The 21,035-nt window shown below is 38.7% G+C and overlaps 1 protein-coding gene and 1 long non-coding RNA gene across 3 annotated transcripts in view; one reads left to right on the top strand and one right to left on the bottom strand.

Annotated features, from left to right (window-relative positions):
* LOC113919199 overlaps positions 1-7,736 on the bottom strand; it is a 38,893-nt gene extending 31,157 nt beyond the window's left edge. For both annotated transcript variants that reach the window (XR_003518885.2, XR_003518884.2), the window contains exons 1-2: positions 7,310-7,736; positions 7,011-7,083 (exon numbers count right to left, since the gene is read on the bottom strand). This is a non-coding gene — a long non-coding RNA (uncharacterized LOC113919199). The remainder of the gene's footprint in view (positions 1-7,010; positions 7,084-7,309) is intronic.
* Positions 7,737-8,185: 449 nt separating this feature from the next.
* Positions 8,186-21,035, top strand: part of CUL3 (cullin 3) — a 92,706-nt gene continuing 79,856 nt past the window's right edge. Inside the window, exon 1 of the mRNA XM_027588556.2 lies at positions 8,186-8,587. Coding sequence (XP_027444357.1) covers positions 8,522-8,587 — 66 coding nt within the window. The 5' untranslated portion in view covers positions 8,186-8,521. The remainder of the gene's footprint in view (positions 8,588-21,035) is intronic.

The raw sequence follows: 21,035 nt of genomic DNA, 5'->3' as shown, positions 1-21,035 counted from the left end.
AAAATAATTTAGCTAATTGAGATGCACTATTTTTATGAACAATTTTAGTTGTTAATAGTCATTTAATTTCATATATTTCCTCAGATGCTCATCTCCTTGATTGCTTTGATATAACCATATGATAATTGCTAATCTTTGAGTTCAAACTACATGCCAGGCATGGATATAGAGGAGAGTCTGCTGGCTTGTTTTTAAAAAGTGATGTTGCTTATATCCAGTTAATGTGCAAGCCTCCTATTCCTACCCGTAGTCACTTGCTCCCATATATCACTGGTTAGCATCACGTTAGGTGCTAGCTGTGTAAATTCACCAAAAACTGATGGTGAATGAGTTGATCCAATAAGAGCCACATGGACCATTTCTTTGGCTTCTAAAAGTCTGGGCACGATTATGGAAAGAGCTGCTTATCAGTAGACATAAAAATATCTCATATAATATAGCATCACACTTTGATCAAAATCTTAAGGATGAATTTAACTTGCCATGTACTTATTTTTCAGTTATTGTGATGATGTAAGGCCCAGCTTAGCTGTCCTCTTGTGTATAACAAAAGTGACATGGCAGTGGGGAAGTAAATGCTGAAGCACAAATGATAAATTGTGCTTTATATGTGATTTATCAATCCAAAGTTTATCGTTTGTGTGTTTTAGCAAGAAAAAACACAGTATAAGAAAGACCATGAGAAGTGACATTTGGGATACATCGCTTTGTGGGTTTATCTTTAAAAGTCCCTTATTTAACCTTAAAATAAGCATAAGAGATTTAAAGTTTTCATCCTAGAATTGTTGTGAAACCAAATCTCAAAGCACAGGGAGGGTGTCTTAATAATCGAAAGCTTGTTGAAGACGTTGACCTGGTTTGAAAGCCAAAGCAGAGTTCCATCATTGCTTCTTCTTTTCATTTGTTTTTAGGGGTCTTGCTGCTCCTAAGTCTATGAGGGCAGATAACTTGGGAACTTCCTCCACAGAGAAGAGAAAGCTAGTGAATTGGCCAAAAGAAGCAAAAGTTGCAGGGAAGATGAATGCAGACTGGAAAATGATGCGATTGAGAGGATGGAAGTATAGGTACCAGATACGGATGATAGGGAGGCCACCATGTAGGGGGTGATGAGGCTGGGCACTGGGGAACAGATGGAGCAAACTGGGTGTTGCGGTGACTGCATGAATGCAGAAACTAGTAAACACTTGTCATTTACCAAATCTAGACTAAAGGGTCAAAAATGCTATTAGCGGGACACATGGGTGGCACAGTCCGTTGAGTGTCAACTCTTGGTTCCAGCTCAGGTCATGATCTAGGGGTCATGAGATCAAGCCCCATATCAGGTTCCATGCTCAGCATGGATTCTGCTTGGGATTCTCTCTCCCTTTCCTTCTGCCCCTCTCACTCGTGCTTTCTCTCTCTCTAAAATAAGTAAATCTTTTTAAAAATTGGTATTAGTAATTAGCCATAAAATAATCATTAATATTCCTTGGATTCAAATTATGTGGCCAGTGTTATACAAAATACATTATTTAATTTGATCCTCACACTAGCCTCATGAAGCTGGCACTACTATTAACCTAATTTTACTGAGGAGAATAAATGGCACTCACTTGATACATTGCAGAACTCAGATTAGAATCCAGGTAGTTTGATTTCAGAGCTGCACTCTTATCCACGGTGCTATATTATTTCACAGTCTAGAGTATTGGCAATGCATAGACACTGCTGGTGTATATGATGGTTTTCATGCGAATTAGAAAAGGCCAAAGAGCTCTGGCTACCACCCAGAGAAATCCAGCCCCATTCCGTCACAAGTTAGAGGGCAACTGGCATCTTTGGTCAAGGAAACAGAAACTCTTTCCATCAGGTAATGACAACACTTGCCTCGGATATCGGCCTCCATTTATTTCCTCAGCAAGTAAACTTCCTACAGTGCACAGATTCTACAACTGTATGAGGGGCTTTAAACAAATTAATGTATAGGTCTATTTTACTTTATCAACCAAAAGTCTGTTTGCAAGCACTCTACATGGCGATTCCGTTTGTCTCTCCAGATCTATTCTCCACCTTCTTTACTCCGCTCTGTGTCTCAGGAGGCTGACCTTATGGGCTCTATCAATGGGCTCCCTTGCCTTCTGGCTTCTGGTTAAGTTCATCCAATGGAAGCTACCAGCCAGAAGTCCAGCAGAAAGAGGAGAATGAGGGAGGAGCATTTTCTCCCCTGGCTGTCTCCCTACTGTGCCAGTACCTTGGGTCCTCTCCTAAGGCCTCAGCTTCTTAAGCAGTCCTATCCCACAGCTACAGAGAGAATTCTCTCTCCAAGTCCAGTGGCCACTTCTTCTCTTAGGCCTTCTAGCTTAGAAGTGCTGCAAGGTTCCTGGCTGCGACTAGTCCTGAGATGCTTCATCATCCCTCGATCACTCCCTAACTCTACCCGCACAGTCTGTAAATAGTCCCTGAATTAAACTCGCCTCAATTTCCCTGTTTGAGTGAGCCATCTGTTTCCTGTCAGGACTCTGACTGATACACAGGGGAAACAAATTTTGACTATTTTAAGCAAAAATGGAATTTGGGGACGGCATGTTTGGAGTCACCGAAATGAGTGGAGTGGTTAAAAAACAAATGAATAAACAAACAAAAAGCAGAAACAGACCTATTAATACAGAGAACAAACGGATGGTTGCCACAGGGAAGGATGGCGGGGGATGGGCAAAATGGATGAAGGGGAGTGGGAGATCCAGGCTTCTGGTTATGGAATAAACAAGTTATGGGGATAAAAGGTCCAGTATATGGAATAGAGTCAATGATACTGTCATAGCATTGTACAGTGATCGATGATAGCATACTTGGGGTGAGCAGAGCATAACGTGCAGACTTGTTGAATCACTACATTGTACACTTGAAACTAACGTTAATGTTGTGTGTCAACTATACTTATACTTAAAAAATGTATAATAATGATAATAAAGAAATGAGGGAAGGTGGGAGAACAAACAGGAACCAGGGGCCTGCTGGAAAGCTGAGGATCAGGAATGACAGCTAGTCATTCAGGAGGAAGAGGCTGCATCACCCAGTGCCCCTGCCTGCGTGCTCACCAGCTTTCCCTGTGTCCTTCAGTCACCTACTCAAGAGTTTCTAGGAGAGAGGGTCTGACTGCCTGGGTCTCCATTATACATCCCCAGGGTCAGCTGGGGAGTAGGGAGGAGTGGCTATTGTGGTAGGAAGTGCACACCACCACCTACCAAGACCACACCCAATGGGTGAATCCTTTAAAACAAGAAATCAGGGTGGTAAGAGAAAGCACCCCCCCAAAAAAGGACAAATATCATTACAATAATTAATTTAAAAAATGTGGAAATAACTTAACAATCCAGGCATCTAAAGCAACTTTTCCCCAAAGATAAAGGTTCATGGAGAGATAGGCACTCCTCAACAAGGATTTCAGTAAGTAGACAGGTATTACTTCTAAAGGTCTCATTAATGAAAATTCTTTAAAAAATTTTCAACTGGATTAAAGTTGCTGGTTTCATCTTAACAAGGCGTTCATGTTGTCCCTTTCTCCCATCCAACTATTAACCAGGCCCGACCCTACTTAGCTTCCAAGATCAGACGAGATCAGGCGCATTCCTTTCTCAAAACTGCCCAATCCATGGGTCTTCCGCCCCAAAACCAGCCACTCAAGAACTAGAAGATTCACAAACCAGTAACTTCAAATCAACTTCTCTCTAGGAATTAATTCATTATATCAATGCAGCTACAGATTGGCCCAAACAATTTTTATTTTTTAGTCTCTTAAAGGTTATTCTTCACCTCTACCAGCACTCCTTTGCTTTATCCAGATTTTGATTTTTAGTGGTTAAAGATATAGTAAAGATACCATTTAACTATGAACTAAAGATACACAGCTTATTGAACAAGTTTGAAGATAATGTTATTTTATTACATTTGCTGACTGTTGGCTGTTGTATTTATAATTCACACAATTACTATAACTAGCATAAAATTTAAACTATTTACTTTTATAGCGTCTTTGGAACCTTGCTTTATCTCAACTCCAAAATTAACTTACTTTACAAAGACAGAGCTGAAGAGTTATAAAATTCAACATATACTTTACTTATCACGAAGGAAAGCAATACATATTCATAATTGTCCCCTGGAGGTTTCTTGACACAGTTACTGCCATCAGTAAGAGGAAATTTTTTCCCCAAAATAAATTCTTTTTCTTCAAAATAAAACCACAAAATTGCATGCAATGCCTATAATTTTAAATTCAGAATTTATATTCTGTTAAATTCAATTGGCCGTATAGATAGATATTTTTATTCCAAAATATTGACTTCCTTGATAAATGTGGAAGACAGAATACTGTCCAGGCTAACTACAGTTTCCAGAGCTGCCAGTGAGATGATTTTATTTAGCATGACAATGTGGTGAAAAATGGAGATGGGTTTTTATGATATAACAGACATTTAAAAATTTTCTTTAATTCAAGATGTAACTTTTTTCATATGCCCTCACATCTTATAGGCTTCTTGTTCTGAATACACACACACACACGTGTATATATGGTAAATAGTAAGGACAAAGTAGAAAAGGTACATACAGAAAATCATATATATAAACGTCTGGGGTTACATTCTCAATGGGCTACTCTTTTAGCATGTCCTCTTATAAGGCACATAGGAATGCTACTACTCTAGATATGTATAAATCTAATGGCTTACAATACGTACTGGTTGCCTAGTGGAGACAAGGAAGAAAGTAGAAGATCTAGCCCTTATTTTCAAAGAAGTGATAATATCTATAAATCTTCTCCTTCCAATTTGAAAAACATACATCTCTCCCTAACACAGTCTTTGTCTCTCCAAAACCATCGAACAGGTCTTTCTAATTGAATTGGTTGGCTGTCAGCCGTCTTAATAACCAGTATCTACACAATCAAATCAGTGATTAAAGTGGGTTGGTATCCTGGATACCTAGAAACTCATGGTCAAGAAGAGGCTATTCCCTTTCACCGGCTTCTCACAGCCTGTACCGTCCATTTTAGACTGGGAGGTAGAAAAGGCGCTGGCCCACTCAGCCTCCTGGCTTCTCTGCCTGCACGTGTTCCATACAAATAAATGGAAATGGGGCCACTGTTCTCCTGTGTCAGGACATGGTCAGCATAAGTAAGAATACCAACCGGCAGGCATGCAGCATCTAGTGAGTTCCTATTGCAGCCCTGCTTTCTCTGCTACATCAGGTGGCAGTTGGCAGGAAAACTAATATTTTGAAAGTTCATTTGCTACTTGGAAATCACGGAATACCACTAGGTACAGAAGAATAGTCTGCTGCTTTAGAGAATATTTCATACACATTTTGAGACTCCTGGTTTTCTAGCAGGAAAATCTCTGATTTCTGGACTGGAGTGTATAGAAAGTTGTTGCCAAATCCAACTTGGGTCTGTGGTTTCCAAATTTTGAGATGTGAAAAGGACTCTGTTCAGTGATGGCAGGTCTCATGTGTCTTATTCCCCTTAGTGACTGACATCTAGCAGCCTTAACTAAACAGTTCTTGAGTAAATGAACTAATAAATTAGCAGTGGATTTCTTAATGTTAGTGGCAAATTCATTTTGAAGCATTTTTCTTGGCCTATTGTGGTTAAAAGCCTAACAAAAGATGTAGTTGACTGTGATTTTTTAAGATGCAGCCAAATTTTGCTTGAGCAAAACCAGCATATGAAAAAATCTGGGTTCACAAAACAAACACTGTAAATTAAAGGGTGATAATATGCTTCACAATTACATGGAAATATGCCTTAATTCAGAAGGCTCCTAAATGTTGGCTCATGATCTTTTCTCAGGTTCACAATGAAATAAGATAAAGCAGCTCACTGTATTATTTTTCATAAGGCTAAATTAATCAATTAAAAAAACTGTCCTTTATTAAAAAATCACCTTCTCTTGTTTCCGTGATTACAATACTTTTCTAATAAAATAAGATAATGAGGCTAGTCTATGCTAATTATTCTTTTCTAATGCCCTTTCTTGCCAAAATAAAGTTGCCAACCCTGTATTAGTTCCCCAGCTTTTTGAAAAGTATTTTATTGGTTTGTGAAATCCAAGACTGACTTAGTTTTAAAGTAAGATTCATTTGATACAAGTATTTTAAAAAAATACATATTCAATGAAGGAAGATAGTATACCCTTGGCCTTAATTACCCATGGTAATAATAGCCAACCAGTGTTGAGTTGCTACTCTGTGCTGAGCACTGCTCTCAGGGCTTTTAAAAATGTGTTAATCATCCGAATTTCATAGTATCCCAAGAAAGTAGTAGTATTTTTTCCCCATTTTACAGATGAGACCTCTTGCCTCAAAACACACAAAATCCAGCTGGTAAACTGATAGAGCTGGCTCTAGAACTTATGGTCTTATATTACAAAGAAACTGGGCCATAGCACAATGCAACCAATAGAAAAACATCACTCGTCATTATCTTCTAATGATTTTGGAAATGGAGGTCCAATCAGCATACAGATTATAAACTCCTATCCAAGACTCCTACTATCATGTACTTAAAAATCACAGCCCTTCCCAATCTTACCTTACCAACCCAGTTCTTGGTGACCTATTTTTAGCTCCAGTATTTACAGAGGTATTGCTTCAAGCAATATCCTTATTTCTTAAACTCAAGTTTTAATTAGCAAATACCAGAAAAAAAAGCAAGAAAATACATTTACAAAGGAGTATTCAACCAAATAGGAGATGAAACACAACATTCCTAAATTCAGTCATCATGATTAAGTTAACTTAGGGCAAATTCAACCTTATCGTACACACAAAAAAAGAATATTTGTTTACTTAAAGAGTATAAAACTCCAGCTCCCAAATGCTATGAAAAAGTATTAACACCCTAGCTTTCAAGAAAGTTTTAAAAAGTATTACAGTAAGTAAATAAAGTATTAAAACCTCAGCTTCCACATGTAGATATCCATCCCAACAATAGGTTCTTATTTAAAAGATTACAGACTTTAGTGGGAACTCACATATTTCTTTGCAGTGCCCGAAGTCCAAATAAAATATCAATTCGGCAAAGAGGTAAATTAGGAAGTAAAATTCCTAATAAATAAAAAGATAAAAGGCAAAACTGATGAATCCAACCAGACCTTTTCACAATGACAAAGAAAAAACAAAACAAAAACAAAAAACTTCCAAAATTACAGCAAACTGGAATCAAAGACAATTTTGTCTTTCAAAACCGACAATACTCTTGGTAATGGTAAAAATGATTTGGCAAGTTAAAGACGGGTTTCTATCACCCTATCGTCTATTTATCACCACTTACCAAAATATTGCACTACATGAAAGATGCTGTCATTTTACTTCAATGACGACGAAAAAGAGATTTTAACGCTATTAAGTTCTGGGTTGCCCTAGGAAAGATCAATGAATCAAGAGGTCTTGGGGCTTCTGCAGTTTAAGGAAATTTTGTAGATTAACATCTTCACCCCTCAGTTCCGAGAGGTGGGGTGTGCATATCCAATCCGAATACCTTGTATACATACAGCACTCTAATTTCTAACAACTGCAGGTAACTCCTGCACAAACTCTCTTTCTGGCTTCTGCTCAAATACCCCTCCCTAGCTCACATGCCCTAGAAAAGCACAGAACCAGTTCTAGTACTTGGTTACCACCCAGCACCCCTAAGCTCCTCCCCGAGACTACCCTCCTCCCGCCTGGCCGGGCCAAGCCCGGCCCGGCCCGGCCCGGCCCGGCCCACCACTGTCCCGCTCCGGCTCTCTGAACTTCCCCCGCCCACTCCGTCCACGTGACCAGGACAGCCCCCCCCCCCCCGCGCTCCACCAATCAGCAACCACCTCCGCCCGTAGCCCCGTCTCCGCCGTTCCCCTTTCAAAAAGGCAGCTTTCTCCTCCCGCCTTCAGCCCCGCCCCTTTCCCACCTCCCCGCCCCGCTGGTCCCTCCCACTTCCCCAACTCCCCGTTCCCCTCCTCCCCTGTTGACCCCTCCCGCTCCCAGGCTTCGCCCCGCCCAGTCCGGGGCAGCGCGCTCGCTCTCTTCTCGCGAGATCTGAGCGTCCCCGCCGCTGCCGCCCGCCTCCCCCTCCCGTCCTCCCACCCCCCTCCTCCCAATCTCTCCACTCTCCGGCTCTCCTCCCTCCCTCCTCCCCCCCTCCACCCTCTGGGCCGGATCTCGTCTCGCTGAGGCGGAGGAGGAGAAGGAGGAGGACGTTCGGCCTGCGCAGTGAGATGTTTGTCCGTCGCCGCCGCCGCCGCCATCGCGGAGGAGCGCGATAAAGGGAGCCGAGCCGGGCGTGAGGGGGACCCCGCGGAGCCGCCGCGCCAGCGCAGCCCCCCAGCCGAGCCCGAGCCGCCGCCGCCCCCGCCGCGGCCGCCCAGGGGCCGGCCAGCTCTCCAGCCTAGCCCGGGGGCCGCGCCGCCGCCCCCAGCGTAGCCCCTCGCCTGCCCGCCCGCCTTAAATGTGACACCGGCGCCTCGGAGTGCGACCCGAAGCCGCCGCCGGGGAGGGGACGAGCACCATGTCGAATCTGAGCAAAGGCACGGGCAGCCGGAAGGACACCAAGATGCGGATCCGGGCCTTTCCGGTGAGTCCCTCTTCGGCGCCTGGGACCCCAGGGCCGGGGGCCCGGCGGAGAGCCGCACGCGAGGCCCGGGCTGAACTCCCCCAACAGGCCGCAGGCCCGGCCTCCCCTCCCCCACGCCGCCGGCCGCGGGGCGCGAGCCTTCCCGGCAACGGGGCGGCGCGGGGCCCCGGCGCGGCCGCCCTCCCGGGCCGTTCCCCGCGCCCGGCGCCCGAGCCCGCGCCCGGCGCCGCGCACCCGCCCGGGAGCTGCTCCTCCGGCCAACCAGCGGGCGTCGGCTGCGGCCGGGGCCGCTTGGCCGGTCCCAGCCCCTTCGCACGTTCCTGGGGTGTAGGCCCAGCCCCTAGTACTTCTCACCGTGCTCGCTTCCCGGGACCACCAGAGCTGCGGGGACGAGGACTGTGGAAGTCCTCCGTGTATGGGGCGTGTGTGTAACTTTCCACGTGTGGTCTCGCTCCGGTTTAAAATAGAAGGTAGCCTAAAAGATGGCCAGCCAGACCTTCTGGACTGCCCTCTCCCGCTCTCTTCCTCCTCCTCAGGGTTTTGCCACCAACCTACCCCCGACGCAGTGACAGTGGTTCCACGTAGTGCTCAGTAGTAACGTACTAATATCATCAGCTGTATTTATAGTCTCTTTCATCCACAGGCTTCCAAAGCACTTTACAAACTCTGTTGTGCAGGAATTGCCTCGCCACTCGTAGGAGGGTCAAGGGGAAGCAAGAGAGAACACATTGGACAATTGTTTCTCCGTTTCTTAGCCATGGAAGCCCAAAAGAATGAGTAGTCGCTACCCCGAGCTGCTCTACTCTAGGTTTTAGTGACAGCAAACGTGTTCTGTTTAGAAACTTTCTTTTTTAGCATTACGTTGAGTCATATGCTTGCAGTATTTAGTATGGAGAGTATAACTTTGGATGTCATACCTGATTCAGGTAGCCAATGGCAAGCAATTAAAATGTACTGTTGTAACAGAAACTGGACATACTTGCTCACGTCGCTACAGTAACAGATATACGTCAAGATAGACAAACTAGCAATTGTACAGAAGATTTTAGAACAGTAAAACTAGAGGAAGATCTTGAATCTCTTAGAATCATGAATATATATTGAGAAAGGGGACAGATGGGGTTTGAATTCACTTTTTTAAGCATGCTTTTTCTGAAGTGTAATTTTCAGTGAGGGAAGACTTACGAATACAGAAGAGAACTAATGAAGTCGATTAGCGTGTTTGCCCTTCTAATGAAGTGAACTGGGTTTATGAATTTTTGAGTAATGTTTTGCTACTAAATCAGTTGTGAACGTTTTTAGCAGAATTTAGAATTAAGAATTTTAAATAGTTCTATACAAGTTTTCTAGGAAAAATTTGCTATTGTTGAAATCTGAGTTCTTCTAATTCAGATTTATTACTAAAATGTGGAATAGCTCACATTTGACATTAACTCATTTTTGTTAATATTGTGATTAACCAGTTGTACCTTTAAGTGCGATCAGCTTTGCATCTTTTCAGGTTTACCTGTTCCTACTTGGTCTTCATTCCCTCATTCATTCAATAAATACTGAGTACTGTGTGCCAGGCACTGGTCTAGGGGCATGGAATAAGTACAGCTTTAAGAATCAAGATCCCTTCTTTCTGGATGTTGTACATGATTGGAAGAGGCAGGAGAGAATTTCATTATTTTTGTGAAAGAGTATAATATATGGTAGATTAGCACATAGTGCTGAAGCTCATTTTTTTTTAAGTAGTATTTATGGTTGTGAGCTAATTTGGACATTTTTCTGTCCATAACTTGTTGCCATCTAAGATTTTCTAAAATCTTTAAATGAAGTTTGTAAATGACTAGTGTTTAATACTCAGTTTAATATCTGCTAATTTTTAAAAGCATAATTTTTCATTATTTTGTAAGTATTAATTTTCCTAAGTAGTTTCCACAGAAAAGAATCACTACATTTTTTAATAATAAATTTTTAAGTCCTAGTACCTTGAGCCCTCATTAAGAATAGATACATACCTCAGTGGTATGATATTTCACTGACTTACCCCTTGGTAAATATTTGAGTACTTAACAGACCTTCAAAATTTCTCCTCATCCAGGTTAGCAGTCTCCTAGTAGTAAATGTGTAGTATTCTGTAAAGAAAAGATAGTATTTGTGTGTGTACATATGTACAGAATTTACAGCTGTAGTATTTTGCATTAATCTTTGGCCATTCACTATAGGTACTGTAGTTTAAGAAAATTGTGGTTTAACCAAAGGTCTCAGGTGCTCATTTCAGATTCTGTTCTATAAAATTGATGTGTAAAAAGTGTAAAAATATGTTTTGAGATTGTTTTGTTTTCATTGCAAAATAGAGTGGTAAGTGAACTTACAGGTTATTCTATAGATGTGTAAGCCTATTCCAGATACAGTCCCAACAGTAAAATCAGGTTCTTTTTAGTGTTTTGAATATATATTCTAAGTGTGCCTTCATTGTTGTTCACAAGAGTAAAGTTATGCCATACCACAGTTTTATGCACAATTTGCATTTTAAGTAGAACTTTTCATAAGATTGAGAGAAATTAGTTCTTTTTAAGACGGAAAACATTAGGGACTTTCTGGGTTTAAAAATTGTTGATGGAGTTAGAGTTAATCCAGTTTGTAAGCTTTCCTGCACTGCACAAAGTATGTGTCATTTCACACTTTTTTTTTTTTTTTTTTGGTACCCAAAATTAACAGCAAGGGACACAAAACTTTTTTAAGGAAGGAGGCTGTAGTTGCGAAACTCCTGGAAACTATATGGATTTGGATCAGAGTGCTGCCCCAAGAAGTTCCTGCTCTTCTTTCCTTGCTGTTGCCGAATGTCTCACTCCTGAGCTTTTGTTCCACTATGTAGGATTAGTTGCTGTCAGGTGAACCTTTTGTTCTTATCTTTGAAAAGCCATTCCTCACCATCTGTACTTTCCACATGGGTTTTGTCCACATGGACTTGAAACACTAGATTGGATTGGAGGGGATATGTTTGAAAATATTTCTCTCTCCTCTGATACTCCTTTCTTGACTTAGCCTTCACAGAATTTAGGAGTCATATTGTGAAAGTGATTGTCTTTAGAATGTGATTTGGAAGTGGTTTCAGTTATTATAGAAGCATGCTAAATCATGATGCAGAATCTTTGGCTGTGATGTCCACTCCATAATTCTAGATGAGTTTCATGGAGCTCCACATGTGCAGCATGGACAGTGAGTGATATGGAGGTTATTGTTAGAGGGAAACCACAAAGTGAATGACGTTACAAAGAGATGAGTTTTAAGGTCATTTGTGATGTACTTGTTAAGAACACAAGGGTTTAATGACAATTGGGGACAGTTAATGTTTTTGTTTTTCCTAGCTATAGTAAAATTTGCTAGATTTGGGGGAACGGCTTTGATCTTCATAATAGATTTCTCTTCCTCAGAGGAAGTAATTGTTGTCTAGGACTACCTGAACTATGTACAGGAAAGCTGAAAGCTGAATAATAGTCTTGCAAATCACACGGGGGGGGGGATTAACTATATTTATTTTTCATTCTCTAACATAGAGAAATTATGGAGTAAGTTATAACAGATTCATTAAAGTGTCGCTTACACTTAGACTGATTCTTTCTGTTTATCCTGAAACTTCAGGATAGCCAGCTATGTTGTAACTGTTAGTACCTCCGTTGTAACTGTTAGTACCTCTCTGACTTTAGAAGTTAAAAAACAAAAGCATAAAGTAGTTATCTCTAAGGTGTTTATATTCTGCATTGTCTTCCTCGATAGCAGTTCAGGGGAGCCTGGAATATTATTAGTACCAGTATTGAATTTGAAACTCTTTTAGAGTATAGAATATAAGGGAGAATTTGGCCTTTTAAATAAGGTAAGTTCATTGAGACAAGACAGAGAAAGCTTCATTTGTTTGTACATCATTCATTAAATTTAGCTAATAATAGCATTTTTCTAGTTCATGAAGATTATATAGTAAAGACTAAAAAAAAAGTAGTATGCCCTCCCTTTGTATTCTAAATTGCTGCCAACTATCAGATAATTTTTTTGCTCTTATTTTCATTGGAGACCAATCATCTGATGTTTGTTAATAATTTTGTTAAATTTTTGTAAAAGTTACTGGACAATTTGTAGTTTCAAATAATGGAAGTTTGAAAACAGATCTCATTTATTCGTTGTAAATGTAGCAAAAAAGCAAAGGTGTTACTAGTAAGCACAAATCACTGAGGTATACTAGGAATTGCAATTAGTGTCTATGAGTGTATTGTGAAAGCTATTCAGTCATCTGTCAAAGCAATGAATTCATTTTAGTAGATTTTCTAATTATAAAAGTAATGCATATTCATGATAGAAAACTTAAGTATCTAAATTTATAAATAAGGAAATTAAAATCATCTCTAACCCTACTGCTTGGAAATAAGCAATATTTACATTTTGATGTATTTTCTTTTATTTCATACACTTGTAAGCACCCAGTAAAATTGAGGTACTATATTATTTTAAAACCGCTTTTTAAAAATACAGTGTTCTCATGTTAAATATATTAAGGATATGATTTGTAAAGACAGGTACTCTATGGTACCTCAGTTTGCTTAACCATTTCCCTACTGCCAGGTATTTTTATTGATTCCAGTTAATTCATATATTCTCTGTTATAGATAATGCAACTGTGATTATTTAGGCACATAAATATTTGGGCCTATCCATGATTATGGAGTTACTAAGCCAAACAAAATTGATACATATTGCCAATTGACCTCCAGAAAGGTAGGAATAATAAAAGCTAATACTCAGGGAATGCTTATCATGGGCCCCACACACTGTTCTTTGTGTATGTAAACTCACTTCATTTGCACAACTCTGTAGAGTACTACTACTATCATCTGTTTTATAAAGGAGGCTTTGAGAACCTAAGAAATTTGCTTCAGGTCCCTGTGCTTGTAAGTGGCAGAACTGGGATCCTAATCCGGCTCTAAAGTGAATTAATTATACCTGTCAGGGTTGTATCATTGTATTTCTACTGTGTAGCAGTGTCTTAGCCAACATTTTATATCTTTAATTTCATAGATGAAAAAGTAGTACTTTAGTGCTTTAGTTTGCATTTCTTTGACTACTCATTAAGAATAAAACTAGGGATAGACTTCAAGGGAATTTTCCTTTAGAGTATTGAATGTCTGTGTTAGGAGTATGACTACAAAATAGACTGAGAGTGTAATAGAGTGGGGTGGGCTTTGGACTGCCGGATTTGAATGTCATTTCTACCTTTTACTAGCCGCATTGTCGTTAACAAGTAACTTAACCCCTTCTAGCTTCAGTTTCCTCCTCAGAAATGAAATTACCAGTAGGACCTACCTTATGGGGTTGTTGTGAGATAAAATAAAGCATTAGAACACTACCTTGCACAGAGCTGTGGTTAATACCACCATTTAGCCATGATTATGCCACAATTTAAATGTTAAAATTGAGGGTTATTTTTGCAGGTAGTTGTATTGTGATATTGTATGCTTATTTTAGTGATGCTTCCATTTTTCGGTACTGTTTTTTGTTTTGAAAAGCCTGCAGGGCCAATTTGAAACACACTAAGAAGTCAGTCTCAAAGGATAAAAGTTTGGTACCACTGGGGCACTTGAAAAGAATGCTACTGGCTCTTGGGGGTAGATTCAAAAACAGAAGTTCCAGTAATGATTCTTAAATAATCATTGGAGTAATAAGCATGTCATTTTTTAGGTAACTTTATTGAAAGAATAAAAACATTCATTTGGTGTGTACATTCTAATATGTATGTAAAATGTTTATCTAAAAATATGTTTTGCTACTCTTCATTTCCTCCCTTTCTCTTCCATTCCCTTTTTTTGTTTGTTTCGCTCGTGAACTAGATTGTGGTCCCTGCCCAAACTTATACCAGACACCCTTTTGAACCACAAAACACTTAGCATAGTGTTAGACAGTGTGGGTGGTTAGTGAATGATTAAACGAGAAACTAATCTTTAAGCGAAACCATAGTAATTGATTAATTGGGAAAGTCGATGCAAGTTACTACTCTGAAATATTTGAACTGTTTTTGCAACTGTAAGTGAAGCCTTAAGATGTAATCGGTCATTAATGATTTGGAGTCAGCGTAGTCCCCTGAAACAATAATGACTTGAAAGTAAAGATAGTTGCATTGACAGTAACCTTGGTTTGATCTTCAGAAGACTAAATCTGTGGCCCAGTCTTTTAACTAGTTGTACTCTGTGTTTTATTCCATCCACCATGATTCCTTCTTCCCAGCCTGTTCAGCTGTCCACTCTGATCTACTTTCATTACAGATTGATTCTCCTGTATCTTCAACCTGTTCTCAGAATTCTTTGCCGCCTTTTCATCTGAAACCTGGCTTTGCCCTGAGAATACTGGCTTATCTTCTTAAATTGAGGTGTCTGTTTTCCTTGTAATCCTTGAATCATTGGGCCCAGATACAATTTATTACCACATCCATCATCCTTTTTTGTGGCTCCGGCCCTTGTGAACTATTCTTTTGTGCATTCCCTATGATTGTCTACTCACTTCTTACACATATTCCTTCGATCACTCAAGAATTTAATACCTTCCTCACAGACATTCTTTCCAGTTCAGATTGTAATTTTATCCACTATGTGTGGCATGGTCATTTTAATTTAAAATACATTTATTATGTGTTCCTACTGGAGGTCAGGCGCTAGGTATACAAGGATGATCAAACAGACCTGGCCTCTTCTTACTACAGAGGTCTTCACTCTGTCTTAGGAGCTTGTCATTCCATTGCTTTAGAAATCTTAAACTCCAGTATTGCATTGTATCCTAGCTTCTTCATTTATTAGATGTAATAATGAACAAATCACTTAATTTCTGTCTTCCTTTGTAAGAAGGGGAAAATAGCACTACTTCTTAAGAATAGAGTTAATACACGTAAAGCTCTTAGAATAGTGCCTGGTGCAAAGTAGGCATTGTCAATAAATGCCAGTTGTTGTTATTATTCTATCCTACTTGTTGCTTGTTTCCTTCTCCCATTTAGGTGCTCTTAGACCTCAAGAAGACCCCTTTTCATTCTCCCGGACGATGATACCTGTCACTAGTTGCCTCTTTATTTTTACTACCTCCCTAGAGCAAGGCCAGAAATAGCACAAAGTGATCATTCCACCCATCTACCTTCACTGCTTGTATTTTTTAGGCTGTTGTGCCCTCCTGGGGAAAATTGGAAGATGGTGGTATCTAAGCTGGACTCCCAGGGCCTTTGGGCAGTTTTTGTGTGTGTGTCCTTGGTAAGCTGCCTCTCTCTTTTCCTGTGTGAGTTATTCCAAACTTTAATCACTGTCCTTAAGCTCTTTATTGAGAATTCTCTTATCTGTCTTTTTCCAGAAACTTAACTGCTGCTTCACTGTGAAAAACTAATGTAATCTTGTATTTATGTTCCTTCAGCTTCCTTCCCTTTCGTTTGTAGCCTTTAACCTGAATCTTTACTCATTCTCATTGCCTTCCCTCAGGTCTCAGAGAAGGAAGATGTTCTTTTCCTGTCTTCCCATGGTAACTACCATACTATTTTTCTTCATACCCCAAAGTCTTCAAAGAATAGTCTGTATCTCCTTTATTAGGGTGTAGATTTTATTTTTTAGAGGAGGCATCAAGTCTTTGTATTGATCTTTGTCAGTGCAGCACAACAGTATCCAGCAATGTTGAATGCATGAACTAATACACTTATTTTGTTTTCTCATCTTTAAGATGGGAACTGTAGCAATCTTTCTCACAGATTAGTTGTGAGGATTAAAAGAAACGTCAGAAAGTGCTTTCTAATAAACAGTGGCATCACTGAGACATTTGAATGAATTTTCTAATCATAAAGTTAGAATTTTCAACTAAAAGTGTATTATGTTTCATGGGGGACAGTTATTTTCAAACTTGTAGAGTCTCCAAGACCCTGGAGGTACAGGAGGAGTGGAATTAGGGTATCTTCAAAAATCTCCTTCTCTTGTTATTTAAAGCTTTTCGAAAGTTGCCATTTGTATAAAAGATTTCATTAGGGAAAAGATCTATTAACCACTGCTTTAAAATCCAGCCTTTTTAGAGTTGAGGAGAGTCCTACTTGCCCAAGTTGAGACAAGTAATAGTAAATTGAGAACTGATTCTTCAGTTGCCTTAACCCCTAATTCAGAGCTTTTGCTACTAGAAAGCATTCCTTTATTTTTTTAAGTCAGTTTGAAGTTGAAAATGTAGTTAAGTAAAACTTCTTAATTTGACTTTCATTCATTTAGTGCTTGTTACCACTGAGAAAGGAATGGATCCAAATTTACTCTAAATAAGAAAGATTACTGCTAAGCAAATGAATAAAGACTTCAAAGGAATATCTTTACTTACTTTAAGAAAATACAAGCTTCTTTAGAGATATTTTTCTATAAAAGCAAGGCCTCATTGCTAAGAGGAATTCTTTAACATAGTGATTCCAAGTCATTCTTATCTGAAGCAACTCTTAACTGAGCAACCTAACTCATCTATTTGCCCTGTCCTCTTGAAAGTAATCATAAATTCTTTTTCCTTTCCAATTTATAGAGAGTGTGAGAAATTGCTTTATAATGTTAGTAACAACAGCTTGACTGTCTACCTTATGTTAGGTTGTGTTTTAGGTGCTTTGAACTATAATTATCTGAAATCCTTACAACCTTTAGATGTTGTTACTGTTTTAAATCTAAGGCTCAGAGAGACCTAGTAAGGTATGTGTAATATTACATGTCCACCTAAGAAAGGGCAGAGCCGGGATTTAGATCCCAGGTGTATCTATTAAAAAATTCATATTCTTCCCACTACACCGCATTGCCTAGTTGTATTCTGTTAAGCATTTGCTAGATTCTGAAACATTTACTTTTTTATTACGAAAATATTGGAAAATTAATTCTAAGATTGCCATTCAGATTATTAGCCAGGGGCAGATCCAGGGGCCCTAAAGCTTATACAATGTAGTACTCTTTATAAAAAGAATTCAAAATTAGTTTTCGGCCCTTGGAAGGAGCTTTTGCAAGTGTAAGTCTCTCTAGATTCAAGGTAAATGCACCTCTCAAGAGAATAAAAGTTACTAAGAACTTTGAATCAATGAAGTATATTTTCAGTAAAATTTGAGTATATAATTTGCTTAAGGGTATCCTAGTGTATATTGACTTGAATAAAGCAAAGTCATAACCTATGAGAAAGACATTAGTTGACATATTTGTGAGTTAACACTTTCCTCTTTATAAGGCTGATAGCATACTTTTTCTACCTTTTTCAATTAATAGAAATTTGTTTTATTAAGTATATATATAGTTTTAAACATTTTATTTTATTTATTTATTTATTTGAGAGAGAGAGAGCAAGAGAGAGGGGAGGGTCAGAGGGAGAAGCAGACTCCCCGCAGAGCAGGAAACTCGATGTGGGACTCGATCCCGGGACTCCAGGACCATGACCTGAGCTGAAGGCAGTCACTTAACCAGCTGAGCCACCCAGGTGCCCTAATTGAGTATATAATTTTAAAAAAGTCGTTCTTTGAAGTTAACATGTTAAAGTACTTTAATATCTTTAATATTTGTTTTTGAGAACATATTAGGAAGTAGGTTAAACAGTAAAACAAATTTTGAAGCACAAAGATCAGATATTTTAAAATAATTCACTTTTTCTCATGGTGTATGCAAATGAGACATGAAAGAAGTGTGGGTTTTTTGTTTTTTTTTTTTTTTTGATGAATGCTGTCCCTAGCCAAATAAACAAGTAATCTATTTGCTCCTGTCTGTATTCATATTTTAATTTTTAAAAGCTAAGAGGGATTTTGAGAGATGCTGTTCCAATCTTAATAGATGAGGAAAGGGAGGACTAGAGAAGATGATTTACCCAAGGGAAAATTTCAGGACTTGAATTTATAGAAGAACCATGACTAGAAGCCTGATTCAAGTTAAAGGCTCTTTTCTCTAGACCGAACTGAAACATGAATATAGCCATAATAATTCAGTGTTGTTAACATTAGCCTATTCAGTTATAAAAAGATATCTTAATATTGAGCACCCAGGTGACTTGAGTTGACCTGGGGTTAGAGGAAGGACACTTAGTTTAGGACGTCTGGATTTTTTCATTGCTCTAATTAGCTGTGTGATCCTGGCTAAGCCACTTAGCCTCAGTTTCCTCATTTGTAAAATGAGCTTTAATTTGTGGTTATCTTAGGCTCATTCCAACTCTTAAAAATTTCATTTAAATAGGTGTATTTATACATAAGTCTAGGAATGGAATGCTGGTGTGTTCTCCTGTGGCATAAAACATTTGTGTGGTGTTGTAAAAGTCACCTACCTATCTTTTGGATTTAGAATTTTCTTTAAAATAGTTTATTTCAGTGATGATGGCTAAACAGTAGTATGAAGCAGTGGGAAACTATGTTTTTGCATATTCTTTTTTTGTGTGAATTGGTAGTTTTAGAGAAATTTTGAGCAGATTTGATACCAGATTTTTGTAATAATTTCATACGTTTGGCCGTTTGCTATCATATCACATTTGGTTACAGTTAGATTCATTCAAAGACAAAGCTAATGGGTAATTTATACTTTTTCACATTTTTTTCCTCTTCCTTTGGATTGTGTGTGGCTGATTCCAGTGTAAACTGTAATTTGTATAGGTTTTTACACATTACCATAGTTTTAGAAAAACAGGGTTTATACCCATTTCAAAAAAAAAAGTTACCTAAGCTAAAGAGAAGAAAATATTGTCACTTTTGATTAAAATTAATAATTTTAGATTGTAGGATGAAAACATGGAATTCAAACGTGCACTTAGATATAAAGTATAAGTAATTTTCTTAATAGGGAAGGTCTCTAGTTAATAATGTTTGAAGATTTCCAGTCAAGATGAATATTGTATTCTCTGAGTAAAATGTGTTTCAGGGTGCCCAGTAGGTGGCCTCTCTTCTTTCAATTAGCGGAAACAGCACCAACATTAGGACAGTGACAAACTTCTTGCTTCAGTGAGAATACTTAAAATTGCATCTTACTGTGATTATCATCAGACCATGTTACATATGGTTGTTACACATAACCTTTTTTCATATAAGCAAAAGTCATTTATGGAGAGATATATTTGAAATACATTGCTCAAGTCAGTTGTGACTTAACAAGGACTTTAATAGGCTAATCTGGAAGTTTGATCTTTGGCATTTGAAAAAAAAAATTTGTTCCACATTTTCAAATTGATTTTTTGAACGGCCTGCTCATGCTGAGGACTGAAATGCAGATTATAATTGAACCTTCTATTGATGATTTAGCTTTCTCATTATAAATGTTACTGTTGCATAGTGGTATTAGAGTCCAAATGAATGTAGATCAGACTTATTTGTGATTTCACAGAATTATCCCAGGCTCCTGTGCTTTTCTAACTGATAATCTTTCTCTCTGCTCCCTTGACATCAGTTTTATTACTTTTGGCAACACAGTTCTGCTCCCATCTGATGTCCACTGTAACCACAGAAAAACCAGTTAAACAGATACCAGTCTCAACTTTACATTCGGGTTAAGTCATTAAGTAAGGCTGTATGTCAGTTTTGTGTAGTAAAGAAAGAAATGAATGTATTGAACAAGTGCTGTGTGCCAGATGCTTTCACAGATTTTGTTAATTGCCACACAGTACATCATCATCTCCTACTCTGCCACAAGCATGTGAGGAAAGTAAATTCTGGAAAGTTAAATAACTTGTGCAAGTCTGAATGTATCCATTGTACTGTTTTCCTTAACACTTGGGTCTTTGGTTATATTTTTGATGGTTGAGGTTGCTTAAAGATCAACTGATGGATAAATGGAATGCTTACAGATGTTACAAGTCATTGTATAATTTTTGGTCATCAAATAAGATTCATCATCATTAACTGTAACTGGACCATGTTCAAATCATATTTTTTGAAAGTCACCTAGGCATTGTGCCATGTATTATAAAGGGTACAATAAAATAAAGGAAGAGAGACTTTATATTACTCTGAGGCACTTATAATCTGGGAGGGAGCTTCCTTACATAATTTATGGCTTAGTTGTGTCTGACTAGAATACTGCCATTCCTCAGATATTTGTACCAGAGCAACTTTTTTTTGAGGCTGAAGCTCAAAATTAAGATCAAGCATTTTTCCTTGTTTATTTTTTTCTAGCTATGTCATTCTGAATTGCTTGGAATTTCAAATTCTCACCCTTTTCCCCCACCCACCCTGTTCTAAATTTCTTGTCGAAAATTATTCACAGGGGACTAAAGACTTCTTGTGCTTTGTATATAGTGGATGTAAAGAATACAGTTCTCTCGTTTTAGTTTTAATTGGCTCATGCTGTAGTTCTCTCCAACTCTTGATTATTACAGAACCTTCAAGATGTGTAAGTATATAATAGACCGGTATCCTTTCAAATTCACGCTTTTTTTTTTTTTTCTAAGATTTTATTTATTTGTCAGAGAGAGAACACAAGCA

This window comes from Zalophus californianus, chromosome 3 (genome assembly GCF_009762305.2).
Source record: "Zalophus californianus isolate mZalCal1 chromosome 3, mZalCal1.pri.v2, whole genome shotgun sequence".
NCBI lineage: Eukaryota > Metazoa > Chordata > Mammalia > Carnivora > Otariidae > Zalophus > Zalophus californianus.
This window is presented reverse-complemented; position numbering and strand designations above follow the sequence as displayed.